This window comes from Mus caroli, chromosome 2 (assembly GCF_900094665.2).
Source record: "Mus caroli chromosome 2, CAROLI_EIJ_v1.1, whole genome shotgun sequence".
Lineage (NCBI taxonomy): Eukaryota > Metazoa > Chordata > Mammalia > Rodentia > Muridae > Mus > Mus caroli.
In genome coordinates, this window is record NC_034571.1 from 167,513,484 (window position 1) to 167,528,620 (window position 15,137).

Consider the following 15,137-nt stretch of genomic DNA (forward strand, 5'->3'; position numbering starts at 1 on the left):
ATTGTCATTAAGACTTAAGTCATCTATTTGTCTATATAACATCACTAGAAAACAGTACATCTTTGTAGATCTGTAGATTTCTGCTCTAAAGGGGTGTGCTTCTACATAGTGATTGTTATATATCTTTAATAATAACAGGAAAAGCATATTCATCGCAGGAATATTTCATATAAGGAATCCATTACAGGCGTGCTTAATAAGGGCACAGATGTTGCAGATTATATAATAATTGTTAGAACATATTCAGGATGGAAAGGTGGCTCAGTGGTTAAGATCACTGACTGTTCTCCTGAAGGTCCTGAGTTCAATTCCTAGCAACTATATGGTGGCTCACAAGCATCTGTATTGAGATTTGACTCCCTCTTATGGAGTGTCTGAAGACAGCTACAGTGTNCTTACATATAATAATTAAATAAATCCTTTTTAAAAAATGTATTTGAACATTTCTGGATGATCACCTGCTAGATATTAGCTTGTCCCATTATGGCTCTGGACAACACACTTTCAATAAAATAAGAGAATACTGTACAGAAGGTATTAGAGTTACAAGGGCCAGCTTTGAGGAAAGCCACAAGCAGGAAATGGAATTTACTGAAAAAAACTATGTTTGCTGCAGGTGACAGAGCTGGAGAAGTGAGAGTATAGAAAACCATGTGGTTAAGGCAATGCCATCATAATCTCACNATGCTGAACAAGAAGCTATAAGTTTTGTTATTTTCACTGATAAATTTTGATGTCTTTGGTCAGTTCCTTTTTCCAGATGATTTGATTATTTCTGCTAAGGATTGTTTCTTTTGTGACATTGGAGGTGCAAAAGATAACAATCTCTCTTAAGCATATGGTACAGTGTGGACAGATAAAAAGTAGTTTTCACTTTTGATAAAACATGTGGTTGTTAAATGATAATGGCTCCCATAGATTTATTTATTCAAATACATTTTTAAAAAAAAGATTTATTTAATTATTGTATGTAAGTACTCTGTAGCTGTCTTCAGACACTCCATAAGGGGGAGTAAAATCTCAGTACAGATTGTTGTCAGCCATCATATGGTTGCAAGGATTTGAACTCAGGACCTTCAGGAGAGCAGTCAGTGCTCTTAACCACTGAGCCACCTTTCCATCCACCATATGTTCCAATACTTATTGTTTTAATTTATCAGACTGATTATGAAGGGTTTAACATCTTCTGACCATACCCACTTTGCTAGCTATCTCTTGTCTAGGTTCAAAATATGAGCTCTCAGCTCTACCTGATGCCATGTGTTTATCCTGCCAGTATTGACTCTAAGGCTTTGGANCAGTAAGCCCAAAATGAGCCTTCAATTATAATTTCCTTTGTCTATGGTGTTCTTCATGAGATCAACAGAAAAGAAATATACAGAAGAGTTCCATGGAAAATCAGAAATCAGAATATCATCCCTTCCAACTATAGAAACCAAGGAGGAATATTTTTCAGACTATCTCTAGGTCAGTATGATCTGTTGCATACTTTGAAATTAGGAGTAATCCCAAGATTGACAATTATCTACTTCCCTTAAAAAGCAATCCTTTTAAGAACATTCTCCTCTACTTATAACCCAACCAATTCCAAATAACATTCCTGCTCCATCTTGTATTGAAGACTCGTGTAATGAATGGAGGCCCAAAAGCACATGGTTAAATATCTCCTGCCACTTTTTTTTTTTTTGACAGCTCACTTATTTTTTATTGAATATTTTCTTTATTTACATTTCAAATACTATCCCCTTTCTCAGTTCCCTTCTCCCAGTCTCCCTGTCTGAGAAATAAGAGCAACCAAGATAAACAATCACAATTATATTTGTTAAGGGCCAGTTAAGGGCTATTGTTTATTTCCTGTTCCAAATTAATCCTAAAGCTAATATATGAGTAATTCTATATTGTTAACTATGGATGTTTTTTCTAATGTCCCAAGTTAAAGGACAACTTGTCATTTTCACTTGTTTTTCGTCTATAGTCTTGAGATTTACATAGTATAACTTGTTTCCACTGTTCCACTGTTCATGGTATGTTTTATTTATTTATTTTGTTATTTTCGAGACAGGGTTTCTCTGTGTAGCCCTGGCTATCCTGGACTCACTCAGTAGACCAGGCTGGCCTTCAATTGGTAAATCTGCCTGCCTCTGCCACCAGAGTGCTGGGACTAAAAGCTTGCACCATCATTGTCCGGCATGGTAGGTTTTATTAACTGCTGATTTCAATTGTATTACCAACTGCAAGGCAAATCCAGTTTTGTAATGGTTACTATTCATCTTAGCCTTGAGTTTGACTCCAAAGAGTTTGTCTGTTTTTACTTACAGCTCATTATCACTCTGAATTCAGAGGAGACTGCGAGATTGGCCTGGAAATACAATAAATTTTTACCTCATATCATTTAGGTCATTGCTTCCTAGTTCTTGACAGTGTAACTGTATCTACCCTTTAAAAAACTAAGCCTATTTGATATGGTTTATATTATGTAAGAGACTATGTAGAGGAGTGTGGCCTCAAATTCATGAATATGAATTTGTATCCACACTTCTGGGATTGATAGCACAAATTATCATGCTTGGCAATATCATTTTGAAAATGATTGTAAGGCACTGATTCTAAGCACCTGAAATGACTGTAAGAGTTATTGTATTGTACCAATTCTTCAGTGCTCTCTTTAAATGTTATTCTTTCTCTTTCTCACTCTCTTTTTCTTTCTCTCTCTCTCTCTCTGTCTCTCTCAAAGAAGTTCAGCAGCACTTTATTTGTGTGGTTGTTTTGCCTGTGTATTTTTTTGTTTCTGTCTGTGCCTGATGGCCACAAAGGCCAGGAAAGACAGGAAGGCCACCATGTCTGTCATGTGTTTCCTGCTCTGTTCTGAAGCTTGTCTCATAACCATCATGTGGACTTGCAGGTGACCTAAACCCAGCCTGAAGACAGAACAAAATTTTGTTCCCTAAAATCTCTCTTTAATTGCTAACATTCTAGTCACCTCTCCACTTGTGGGCACATTGCTAACTCCAATGTAAGCTGATTCATGGGCTATGTAAGATATTTGCAAAACAGTGAACACAGAGACACTGCCCACAAAGGGAAGTAACAGACAATTGAGCACCTTGGGTCTGGAATCTTAGTTACTCCCAGGGGCTTTTAGGAGGATGCACAGGTAATCTATTGGAGCAAAGGCACTAGTGCTACTGAACCTTGAATCTCTAGATCTGGAAAATGATTGGCCTAGGTTGGAACTGTGTGCCTTTAGCACACCCTAACCCTAAGGGTAGTTAACATGTCACTCAAGACTCTTTAGCCAACCAGAATCTCTACACAGCTGCCAGTCAGAAAAGGAGGCAGCTCTTCCTTGTTCCAAGCTAGCAACTTCCTCCCTGTAATTCATCTGATCTTGCGTTTCTGTGGAATGTGTTTTGAGTGCCTCTACTGAGTGATGTGAGGGGACCTTACAAGCTCAGAAATCCAGACATGGTAAGCGCAATGTCATCTGCCACAGAGAGGAGGAGCAAGCAGCTTAGCAAGAAATGCACTTGTAGTACCACTTCCCAGTGCCTGGATGGTATTAGAAGCAGGCAGCTAGATGAGGTCACCTGTGAGGTCCTTTGTGGGCCTAGTCTTCTCTTGGACCCGGCTGTGGCCTCTGAATAACTTTATTATTAGGCTGCATCTGCACAAAACATTTCCAGGACGGGCTATGCTGGAGAAATGTACTTGGCAGGCTGACAAACTTAACAGCCCCTGTTTCTATATTATCTTCTCTACGTTCTGCCCTTAGCATTTATCATGTAGGTGCAAGATCCATTTGGAGTTGTTTTTGTGGAGGTTGTAGAAGACATTTTATGTGCTGGGTAGCACTCCACTATTAAGCTCTGATGTACAAGAGTAGAGTTGATGATGTTATGGATTCATCAATGCTTAGGTAATATTAAGTGACACTAANTAGAATGTAGCTGAGGTAGGACTGCTGTAAAACACCTGACAGGTATGTAGTATGCTAAGCAGTCCGGTTAAAGTTTATTATAGCCATATGCATGTTAATTTTCCAGGGTTATCAGAAATTTGTCTCCCAACCATAACAAAAGGGACAAATCTGCTATACAGTCAGGCATTAGACCTATGCTGATATCAAAGAACAGGCCCCCGAACAAGCTACTCACAATGGCATTATAGGGTCACAACTAACCTTAAGGCCTGGTGTGCCATAAAGATCCATTTTCCTTCATGGAAAAAGCAATTTTGCCTCCAGGGCAGGACTACAGCTGGTGACAGCTCTTTGAAAGGAAAAATACTATTGTGTTGAGGGCTGGTCCACTCAAATACAGCTTGATCCTAATGTGTAGAGAATTGCATATCTCAATCCTGAATTCCAGACCTTTAAGAGCCTGGAGCCTTAAGCCTTAGGAGCTTGACCTAAGGCCCTGGTGCATTGAATACAAAATAGTGCTCTTTCTCTTAAGCCAGGATTAGCATTAGGAGAGGTGGCAATGGTCTGTGGCTAGGGCTTCTGGGAGGAGAAGCTTCAGATCCTGAGATTCCAACTTTTTCCACAATGTGGCGATATGGTTCTCAGTCCCAAGTCCACTGGGGGCTTGGTCAGTCATGGTTTTTTGATACTTGGGAGTTATAATTTCCAGTGCTGTTTTATTAGACTTCTGAGTTTGTCCCAGTGTATGCTATTTTCTGCAGACTTCATAGAGGTCTCCATTTCTTTCCACTTATCCCTGTAAGTAGAATACAAGATGCTACTCTTAAAAAGTTTACTTGGCATAAGACATAATTGTGTAAGCTCTCCCCACTGCAGCTGTTGTAAATTCTACCTTCTCCTTTTGCTATTTTTCTCATCTCCTGGGACCTCCAACTCAGGAACCCATCACTGAGAAATGGCTTGCTATTTCAGGGCTCTGAGGCATTTAAAATGTTCTGGGGGTCTTTGCTTTGTATATCTCCTAGCTGTCTTAAGTAGGACTTGTAATCTCCAGCCCATATTTAAATTGTTCAAAATAACCTGGGGACTGAACTGGAAAGGAGCTTATGGATGAGAGCATGTGTGGAATCCAAAAAACCTGTTTTGGGCTGGCTGGTCTTTGAGCATTAGCCACAGCTGAATCCATGCTGCCATCAAGAAATTTTACTAATTAATATTTTAGTTGTATATGGAGTGATTCCTTTCTGGGATGACATGTTAATTCTGGGAGAGCTGTCTCTTCTTCNCCTTATAGAGATGTTTCTAAGACAAGCTATGTTGACTCAGGAAGCCTTGATCCTGGTCTGCTGCTCCCCAGGNCAATGACCTTGCTTTCCTTTGATGGAAATTCATAAATTCTTGAGTTAAAGAATGTAGCAAAGTAGTGTTTTATAATTACTCATTTGAGTCATATAATGAACTGTTCATTTCTTACACCTTCAGTAGAGAACAGGAGCAATGGTTTACTGTTATCTCTGTCAGGTGAACTAGGGCAGGAGATAGTTAGATCATAGACGAAAGTTTAAGGGAATCTGCTCCAGGTGTCACCATTCTAGAGAAGGATAAGAGGCAGGGTGAATACTTTTATAATTTCACAAAATGTATTAAATAATACATGTGATTAAATAAAACTAGATTGGTGGGTGCTTAATTTGTGCAAGTTAGCTTGAGCCAGTAATAATGAATTTCTGTTTTAGAATCTGTACTATATAGATATAATGTATCAGAAATGTAAAACACATGCCATTAGCTGTAGCTGTGTGTGTCAAATTATAGATCTTCAGTAGTTAACAAAGCACGTGGGGCAAGGGCAAACACTATCTTATTAATATCATTCCTTCAACCAAGAAAGGCCTGATCTTTTTCAAATCAGTAAAATGATATATTTTACCAATATAGGTGTGGGTTTGTTGTTGTTATATTTGTTTTACCAAACCACTGAGGACAATGAGCTGACTAACAAGAGTGCTCCACAGTGTCTGACATGTGTTTCCTGCTTTGCTCTGAGCCTTCGCTCATAGCCATTAGGTGGAAAGTGCTTGCACTTTACCTNAACCCAGCCTGAAGCCACAAAACAAAATCTTATGTCCTAAAATCTCTCTTCAGTTACTAAGATTCTGGCACTGACCACCTGTGGACAGTTTGGTAACTCCAGTGTAAGCTGATTGATGGGGTTTGCAAGCTATCCAGCTCGATTCCAGGAGGAAGAAGGGGAAATGCCTCCTGAGTGCTGGATTTGGAGCTCAGGCAAGCTCCAAACTTTCAAAGCAGTGAACCCAGGGGCACTGCCCAGAAAGGGGATAGGCAGGCACTTAGGCAGCAAGGATCAGGAATCTTAGCCTCTCCCAAGGGCTTGGTGAAGGAACAGACTGTTGGAGGAGACACACTGGTGCTACTGAACTGCAAATCTGCAGATCTGGAAAAGGATTGGCCCAGGCTGGAACCACTCTGTGGTGTCCCTTCAGCACACTCTAACCCTAAGGGTGGTGCTCATGTCAATAAGACTCAATAGCCATCAGAACCTCCACAAGGAGTTGCCAGTCAGAAGAGGCAGTGACACTTCCAGGTACTAAGCCTGCATGTTCCTCTGTGTGACTCAGCTGATCTCAGTGTTTCTGTGTGATCTGTTCTTAGTGTCTTCGCTGTATGCTGTGAGGCTACCTCAAGCAAGCTCCTAACTTCAGACATGGTAAGTGCAATGTCATCTCCCACAAAGAGGAGAAGCAAGCATCTTAGAAAAGGATGCTTGTGTAATAGGTCTTCCCAGAGGCTGGATGGTAAGCATCAGCCTGACAGATGGGGCCACCTGTGAGGTATTTTGTGGACCTAATCCAATCATTTGGGAACTGGCCTTTTCATCTATCATTAGTCATACTGACCTGGCTCTTGCTTCTGCCCTCCTTCCTCTCTCCACAAGGTCTCAGGTCATGTCTACTCTATATTATCCCAGGTATAACTGGGCCTGGCTACGTTCTCACTTTGTGTATAATATACTTTCTACTGCAACATCCTAGGAGCAGTGATGTCTTTTTTTTTTTAATTTCTTCTTTTTCTCCCCTTTTGTTGCCTATTAACTGCTTCTAGCTTTAAAATTCATAGCCACTTTCACTTTTAAATTTTTGTTAATGTATGAATTTGGTTGCAGGTTGGCTGCAGGAATTCCCCATAAGAAGTAGAGATGGCTGTAGGGGGTATTGCATGCATAAGTGAATATATAAAGAAAAGACCTTGGGCCTTTAAAAATGGAAATTACTTGGTGTGCAGGACTAGAACATTCTTTTAAATGTAAATTTTCCAGATTAGGGCTATGTCTGCATGTAGGGTGTAACATCCCAGTTTGGAAGGTTTTAGCTGTCTAATTCTGTGATCCCACAGGGAAGGGGCTGCTGTTGCCCTGAGGCCCAGCTGGGTTTTCCATGCTAATGAGGGACTCTGGGCTGACCTAACCATCAGGAACACTAGGGGAAGGTAGCATGCAGGTTCTTTGCAGGATTCTCCTCAGATGCATGTGTTACAAGCTGCCTGGAAGACCACAAGCCATTCCCTGGTTATTATAGTAATCTCCATTGACAGTACAGGAGGAGCAAGTCTGCAGAGCTATTTGAGTCTGATCTGCTGGTTCTAAATGGACTGTGGGTCAGAGTGTGGTTCTGTTGGTCCATGTGGTGATCATAGCAGAGGCCCTTGTCCTTTGACCCTTCTTGTGTGTGGATTTACAGGTGTCCAGAAGGCTCGGTAGCCCTGGGAGTGGGAAAGTATGGAACTTAAATGTCACTATGCAGTGTGAATATACAGGCATTGCCTTTGTTGTGCAGTAGGGCAGCATTAGAAACACAATGGTTTGATTTCTAGAATTTGTGACTGTTCTGTATTCAGTTTTGTGTGATTAATTTTATGAAGAGTTTAGAAGTTAGTAGTAAAGAGCTGATCACGATCATCCTTCAGAAATATTTGATTAGATTCCTTTTACCTTTCTGTTACCAATTGTCAAAATGGCATGATTCACAGAAATTCAATTCTTGGTTACAAAAGGAGCTTCTGACATGCAGAAGTTTCTCAGGTGTTGATGGTGCTGAGGGGGGTGGATAGGACAGATTGGAACATAATGCATATGGCAGGAAGCAGACATTAAATGATCATTCAGCATTGCTTTGTATATGGGCTCCTGTGTGCCTGGTTTAGCCTGAAATCACTAAGGGTCATGAACAGCTATAGTACAATAGCTCAACTTTCTGATCATCTACAATGACAGAGAGAGCTCTGGAGCATGGGACCTCTCTGTTTGGAAGACATATCAGTAGTAACTATAGGGTCAGATTTATAACAGGTTAGGGGTCACTTTGAGTTATTTTTATTGGAGTCAGGAAATATGATTTTATTTTATTTCTATACACACACTAGCACAGGTAACATTTGCCAAGTTCACATGGTTCCTGGTGTAGTTGCCTAAGTTATTGAAGAAAAGTTGAAAATTGGTCACATGGAAATGGGCAGAGGAAGCTTTCCCTGATATTGTTTTGCTGCTCTGTGGGCTACTATGAGAATGCTGTCTAGGAAAACAGATAGTGAGCTTGTTCTTTAGACAGACTGCTTGGTCTTCGGGAGAATTGGCTATGGTTAAGAAGGGGGTGTCTGTCCATACTTGGGGGCTAAGAAGGGAAGGGGACGTGTGCCATGAAGGGAAGGGGAGATGGAAATGGTATTTTGTATATACAGGTGACATGGATAGGTGAGAGGAAACTGCAGTTTTAAGGGAACTCTTGCATATTTGATCTCAGAGAACAAAAATGTGGAAGGTCTACCAGCATTCTATATCATCATGTTCCCAGAGATCATTTATTTACTTAAGTTTTGTTGTCCAACTGTGAAAGACTGGATAAAAAGTACTATGTGGGTGGGCAGGGCAGTCAGCAAATATTCATTTTGAAGTACACCTTTACACTGTTGTCTGCATCATATTTTTTTTTAATGTACGCACATTTGGGATCTTTTAGGATTTAGTCACCTATGATGATGTGCATGTGAACTTCACTCAGGAAGAGTGGGCTTTGCTGGATCCTTCTCAGAAGAGTCTCTACAAGGGTGTGATGCTAGAGACCTATAGGAATCTCACAGCTATAGGTAATATTGTGATTTTTTAATTTACTTTATAACATGTATGCACAACTGTTTCTTTGTTATTGTTATTGTTTTTGTAATTTCAATTGAGAATGAGGAAGAATAAGGTGAATAAACCACTCATGGTTTTAAAGTTCAATGGAGTTAGTAACTTAAATGTTGCCTAACTCCAATAATGTAACATACTTTCTCTGGTGCTGTGTTTTAGGTTACATTTGGGAAGGACATACAGGTGAAGACCATTTCCAAACTTCTAGAAGTCATGGAAGGTAATTTTCCTCTGCAAGCTGGTGAGAAAATGCCTATAAAGAAAGTTTAATGTGTGCTACAGGCTGTAAAGTAAACCAGTTGGGTACAATAAGCACTGATTTCAGTTATGGATGTTTACTGAATTTCATAAAATCATATATGTGTATGGCAGGTATGTAATTATACTTTGCAAGACATTCCATTAGTTCAAAGACAGAGAAATAATGGCTTAGCAGGTATGTTACTGTTTAAATCAAGCCTAGTAGAGCCATGCTGTACAAGTGCGAGTGTCTTCAGTCTCATATCAGTTAACTATTGTAAAAGGAACACACAGTGATTAGGTTACAAGTATAGTTCTAAAACCTAGTATTGAGCAAATAATCCATTGTATATCTGAGCTCAATGATATTCTTGTAATAACATTGCTAAATTTAGTGAGATGAACAGTTCATAAGATTCAAGAATGGTTTTGTNGAAAAACCTTAATCTCTGTACCACATCTCTGTGACAAAAAAAGTCAGCTGGGAATGTGTGTGGAATTTTCTCTTGTTATTCTCTTATGATGTGGATGTCAAAGGTTAGGAAGGATACAAGCTTTGTGAGCATTGGGGTATTGAAAGAAGCTACATACCTTTCACTTTTACAAAACAGTAGAGGATATGCAGTATAAAATACTTTGAGCGACACTCTAAGTGTGCTATAAGTTTATAAATAATTTGTTTCTGAACATTGCTGGGGACATTTACCAACTCAAACTGCTGAAAATAGTAATGAGAATTTTTCTTTTGCATTTGTTCATATTCCAAATGTAGTATTACTCTCATGATAACAAAATTTGTGAATGCAATCATTGTGCAAACACTGTGAGTTCTTCCTGTTTTTTTCAAATATGTGAGTAACCTTTTATAGAAAAAGTATGTTATAAATGTGAGCCAGATAATCAGTACTGTTCCCATTTCGTGTAACCTCGAAGATGTAAAACAATCCATAATTTAGTAGAACTCCTTTGAATGTAAACAAAGTAATATTATGTTAACATTAGATTGCTCTTTTCAATGAAACCAAATTTTAAAAGAATTCATACAGATAAAAAGACTCATCATACATAATCAATGTAAGAAAGATTTCACGTGTGCCAATTGTATTTGCAGGCATGAAAGAAGTTGTTCTGCAGAGCAACCCTCTGAGTTTATTCAATGTGGTAAAGCCTTTGCATATGAGAGTCATAGTCAAAGGCATGAAATAAAACATACTGGAGAGAAACACCATGATTGTAACCAATGTGGTAAAGCTTTTAAAAGAAGGAGTGACCTCCAAATACATAAGCGAACACATACAGGAGAGAAACCCTATGAATGTAACCAATGTGGTAAAGTCTTTGCAAGATGTGGTGACCTCCAAAAACATAAACGAACACATACAGGAGAGAAACCCTATGAATGTAAACAATGTGGTAAAGCCTTTACAAGAAGCTATATTCTCCAAATCCATAAGAAAACACATACAGGAGAGAAACCCTACAAATGTAACCAATGTGGTAAAGCCTTTGCACAAAGCAGTCATCTCCGACTACATAATCGAACACATACAGGAGAGAAACCCTATGAATGTAAACAATGTGGTAAAGCATTTGCACAAAGCAGTCATCTCCAAAAACATAAACGAACACATACAGGAGAGAAACCCTATGAATGTAAACAATGTGGTAAAGCTTTTGCAAGAAGTGATAGCCTCCAACAACATAAACAAACACATACAGGAGAGAGACCCAATGAATGTAACTAGTATGGTAAAGCCTTTGCAGGAAGCAGTGGTCTCCAATGCCATAAAAGACCACATCCAGGAGAGACATCATATGAATGTAACTAGTGTGGTAAAGCCTTTGTAGGAAGCAGTGGTCTCCAATGCCATAAAAGATCACATACAGGAGAGTCACCATATGAATGTAACCAATGTGGTAAAGCCTTTGCAGGAAGGAGTGACCGTTAAAGAAAAAAGACCATACAGAAGAGAAACTCTATGAAGGTATCTAATCTTATAAAGCCTTTGCAGCAAGCATTGATCTCCAAGTACATAAATGAACATATACCAGAGAGGAACCTTTTAAATGTAACCAATGTGGTAAAGCTTTTTTGAAAACCAATAGTCTTTACACACATAAAAGCACATATAGTTGAGAGAAATGCTTTGATTTTAACCAATGTGGTTAAACTTTTTCAAAAAGCAGTCATCAACAAAATCATGAAAGAACACATGTAGGAGAGAGATTTTTGAATGTTAGCAATGGTGCTTTTACACCTTTTCCACAGAGCAGTGGCCTCCAAATATATAAAGGAACACATACAGGAGAGAAACCCCATGAATATTGGCAATGTTTTAAAGCCCTTCTACATCACAATCATCTTCAAATCCATAAAGGACATGAGGTGGAGAGAAATCCTCTGAATAACACTAATTAGGGAAAGCAGTTGTACAAAAGAGTCATCTCCCAACACAAAAGTATACACACTGGATAGAAACCCTATGAATATAAGCAGTGTGGTAAACATTTTATAAGTCACAGTAGTTCCTAAATAAATAAGAGGAGACACAGTTGAGAGAAACCCTATGAAAGTTATCAAATGAACAAAACCTTGTACATTAAAATTTTCACATACAAAAAAGAAGACATAGAGGTGAGAAACCCTATGTTTGCAAGCCATGTGTTATTGCTTTGTCAGTCATATTCAAAGACAAAAGAAAACATAATGTAGACAAAATGCTGAGTGTATTTAATATGGTGAAGATTTTTGAATATTTCTAGAGTCTTCACAATGAAANAATCCATACTGCAAAGAAATTTAGGAATATACTATGGTGAAACCTTTTCAGATTTCCCAAATCTTCATCATTATGAATGAGAAACCCATGAATGCATTCAATATTGGGAAGCCTTTAAACATTTCTAATTCTTCATCATCATGAAAATAATCATATAAAGGAGATCAAGGGGATACAAGGCATGTTTCTNATTGTCTTGCTTGAGTTACAGTCCTGACATCCTTTGGTGATAAATATCAATTTGGAAATTGTGAGCGGGATTAAACCCTTTCCTCCGCAACTGCTTCTTGGTCATGATGTTTATGCAGGAATAGAAACCTGACTAAGACAAATTGGTATCAGGAGTGGGGTATTCAGGTGACAACCTGACCATATTTTGGGAGGACGGTAGAAGGACTTTGGAACTTTGGGCTAGAAGATCCATTCTGTGTTAAGAATTCTGTGGGATGTTGTGTAGGAGCTTGGAAGATAATGTTGAGAACTGTGCAGAAGATGGAGGCCTGGCTTGTGAAATTTCACAGGGAAAATTAAAGCCTCTTTTCAGTGCCATTGTTACTTTGTGAAGATTCTGTGGTTCTGGTTAGCTGGAGCTGAAGAATCAGCTGTGGTGAACAGGATACCAGAACTTCTAGAGTGAAAACTTTGCATTACTGGGACTATTGATGCTGGTTAGCTGGAGCTAAGAAATTAGCAGTGATTAAGAAGAAACCAGCATCATTGAGTTGGCATCTTCTGGGAAGTGTTTTCTGAGAGCATATAGACAGTGTTCTAGAGATAGTAAAGGTTGTACCTTGTGCTGTGCCTGGACTTGGTAATGTGTTAGAGTTACNCACATGGTACTGGTTTTGAAGGCATGAAGGGATAATGCAGAGCTGCTGATGCCCTGCCCTGTGAGAGGCCATGGAAGGCCATTGGTGAAGGTGCAAACTCAGGTGAAATTGATGTCCCAGTACTGAAGATATCATGCAGTGTTTTGGAGTTTCGAGGTCCACAAATGACCAACAACAGCAGCAAGTGTAAAGTACAGTCATCTGGAGCCTAGAGGACAAGCTGTGTGCTACAAAGGACAGGGCTGGAGAAGTGACCCAAGCCCTTGTTGGAGCCCAAAAGTTCGTGAGTTGGATCCCAGACATTGGACAGTTGGAGTTTAATTTTTGTTTTTGATTGTGACTGTTTGCTAATATTTTTCCCTCTTGAAGGGAGAAAATATTTTAGTGGATTACATAGTTAATAGACTTTTAATTGTAAAAGGCTTTGGATTTTAAAGGATATTGGATATTTTAAAATGATTGAACTTTACTATGTAAAGACTGTGGGACTTTCAAAGTTGCTTAGAACTTAGGGATGAATAAGAAACTAAGGGCTGAGGCTTAGTTGTGATGTGTTTGTGTGTCAAGGTGATAAGGGGTCAATTGTACTGGCTAGTTTTGTGTCAACTTGACACAAGTTGGCGTTATCACAGAGAAAGGAGCTTCAGTTGGGGAAATGCCTCCATGAGATCCAGCTGTAAGACATTTTCTCAATTTGTGATCAAGGGAAAAGGCCCCTTGTGGGTGGGAACATTTCTCTGCAGTGCTAGTCTTGGGTTCTACAAGAGAGCAGTCTGAGCAAGCCAGGGTAAGCAAGCCAGTAAAGAAATATCCCTCCATAGCCTCTGCATCAGCTCCTGCTTCTTGACCCGCTTGAGTTCCAGTCCTGACTTCCTTGGTGATGAACAGCAAGCAGTATGAAAGTATTAGCTGAATAAACCCTTTCCTCCCCAAATTGCGTCTTGGTCATGATGTTTGTGCAGGAATAGAAACCATGAATAAGACAAGGGGTATAAGATGTGGATTGTAAAAAAAATATATAAGAGATCAGACAATAAAGAAATGAAGAAATAAAATTTTTTTTTAAAAAAGGAGGGACAGACAGAAATATTCCTTCCAAATTTTAGCTTCATTTTCACACCAATCAGGATTTAGGGATAGGGGCTTATGTAGTTTACAGTGTCAACTGTTATAGAATATGGGTGTTATAGTTTAACCAATGATATGGATTTGTTCTTTGGTGGTAAAGTACAGGTCTTATGTTTAGAGTCGCACAATGAAAAGCAGAAAGCATTGTTAGAGACAGTAATGTTTTCAAGAAGAAAATATGAGTAAAGTGAGGTTGGATCTCCACAAGATTCCATGCCTAGAAACTTGAACTTAGTTTCACCATAAGTAAATCCAGGGTAATAGCAAAAAGGCAATACTTAGGGCTTGGTGTTTGGTTTGGTTTAGTTTTCTGCTTATTCCCAATTATGTATTGGTTCTCATGCTACTCCTGTAAAATTGTTCCCAAATTGCATGATAATCCCGTAATGGGACACTGAGATTCCCTGCCCCAAGCTGATTGTAAATGGGAAACAGAAGTGCCAGTAGCCAAAGGGTAGGCAGGAGAAAAAGGCAGGACTTTTGGATTCATGGCAAGGAGAACAAACAAGATCTCCATACCAGTAAAGGAATTGGATACCAGCTTGAGAGCTGAGAAAGACAGAATACCAGCCACATAATAGATGGGGAAGAGTAACCCCAGTGTTCCCTCCTCTGATTGATTCTGGGGTAGCAAAGATGGGCTATAGATTTAGGAAATTAGGTGTATCACAGGGGAGCCAAGAGCAATGTGGATGTTTGGGAGTGTCCCAGCCAGTGAGCTGATTTGGATATTAAATATAGCTGTTTGTCTTTCATTTCAGACTGCAAAGCACTTGAAAGCTGAGCTAGGAACTTGCACAGGTGGCATCCTATAGTAGAGCAGAGTAACCAACTGAGTCTACAGAAGGCATCACACCTATAGCTTGGAATGCAGTATTAAAAACTAATTGGACATTCTCAAATGAAAAACAACTGCTAAGATGTGAAATTAAGAGATGAGGAAAATTGGATTCTTAGCAGAATCACTGGTTTTGCTGAGCCATCTGATTCCTCACCAAGCTGGGCAGGTTCACAACTAAAACAAAAGTTGA

At 39.3% G+C, this 15,137-nt stretch overlaps 1 protein-coding gene across 3 annotated transcripts; it reads left to right on the forward strand.

Moving 5' to 3' along the window:
* The first annotated feature begins 3,392 nt into the window (after window positions 1–3,392).
* Window positions 3,393–14,040, forward strand: LOC110285842 (zinc finger protein 120-like). Of its 3 annotated transcripts, none has more exons than XM_021152291.1 (6): window positions 3,393–3,468; window positions 6,596–6,650; window positions 8,956–9,082; window positions 9,288–9,348; window positions 10,480–11,112; window positions 11,208–14,040. In XM_021152291.1, the coding sequence occupies exons 2-6, from the start codon at window positions 6,648–6,650 to the stop codon at window positions 11,239–11,241; spliced, it is 858 nt and encodes a 285-aa protein (XP_021007950.1). In that variant the 5' UTR covers window positions 3,393–3,468; window positions 6,596–6,647; the 3' UTR covers window positions 11,242–14,040. The 3 variants fall into 3 exon arrangements, with proteins under 3 accessions (XP_021007950.1, XP_021007967.2, XP_021007958.1); XM_021152308.2 differs by lacking the exon at window positions 11,208–14,040 and adding an exon at window positions 11,175–11,176 and having other exon boundaries at window positions 3,443–3,468; window positions 10,480–11,105; XM_021152299.2 differs by lacking the exons at window positions 3,393–3,468; window positions 6,596–6,650 and adding an exon at window positions 5,973–6,527 and having other exon boundaries at window positions 11,208–14,032.
* Window positions 14,041–15,137: the final 1,097 nt, after the last annotated feature.

Excerpts from the sequence above, each read along its gene's own strand:
- LOC110285842 (XM_021152291.1), top strand. Across the intron at positions 9,083-9,287 it reads TAGGAATCTCACAGCTATAG|GTTACATTTGGGAAGGACAT; the intron begins GTAATATTGTGA and ends GCTGTGTTTTAG. Across the intron at positions 11,113-11,207 it reads AGACCCAATGAATGTAACTA|CCTTTGTAGGAAGCAGTGGT; the intron begins GTATGGTAAAGC and ends AGTGTGGTAAAG.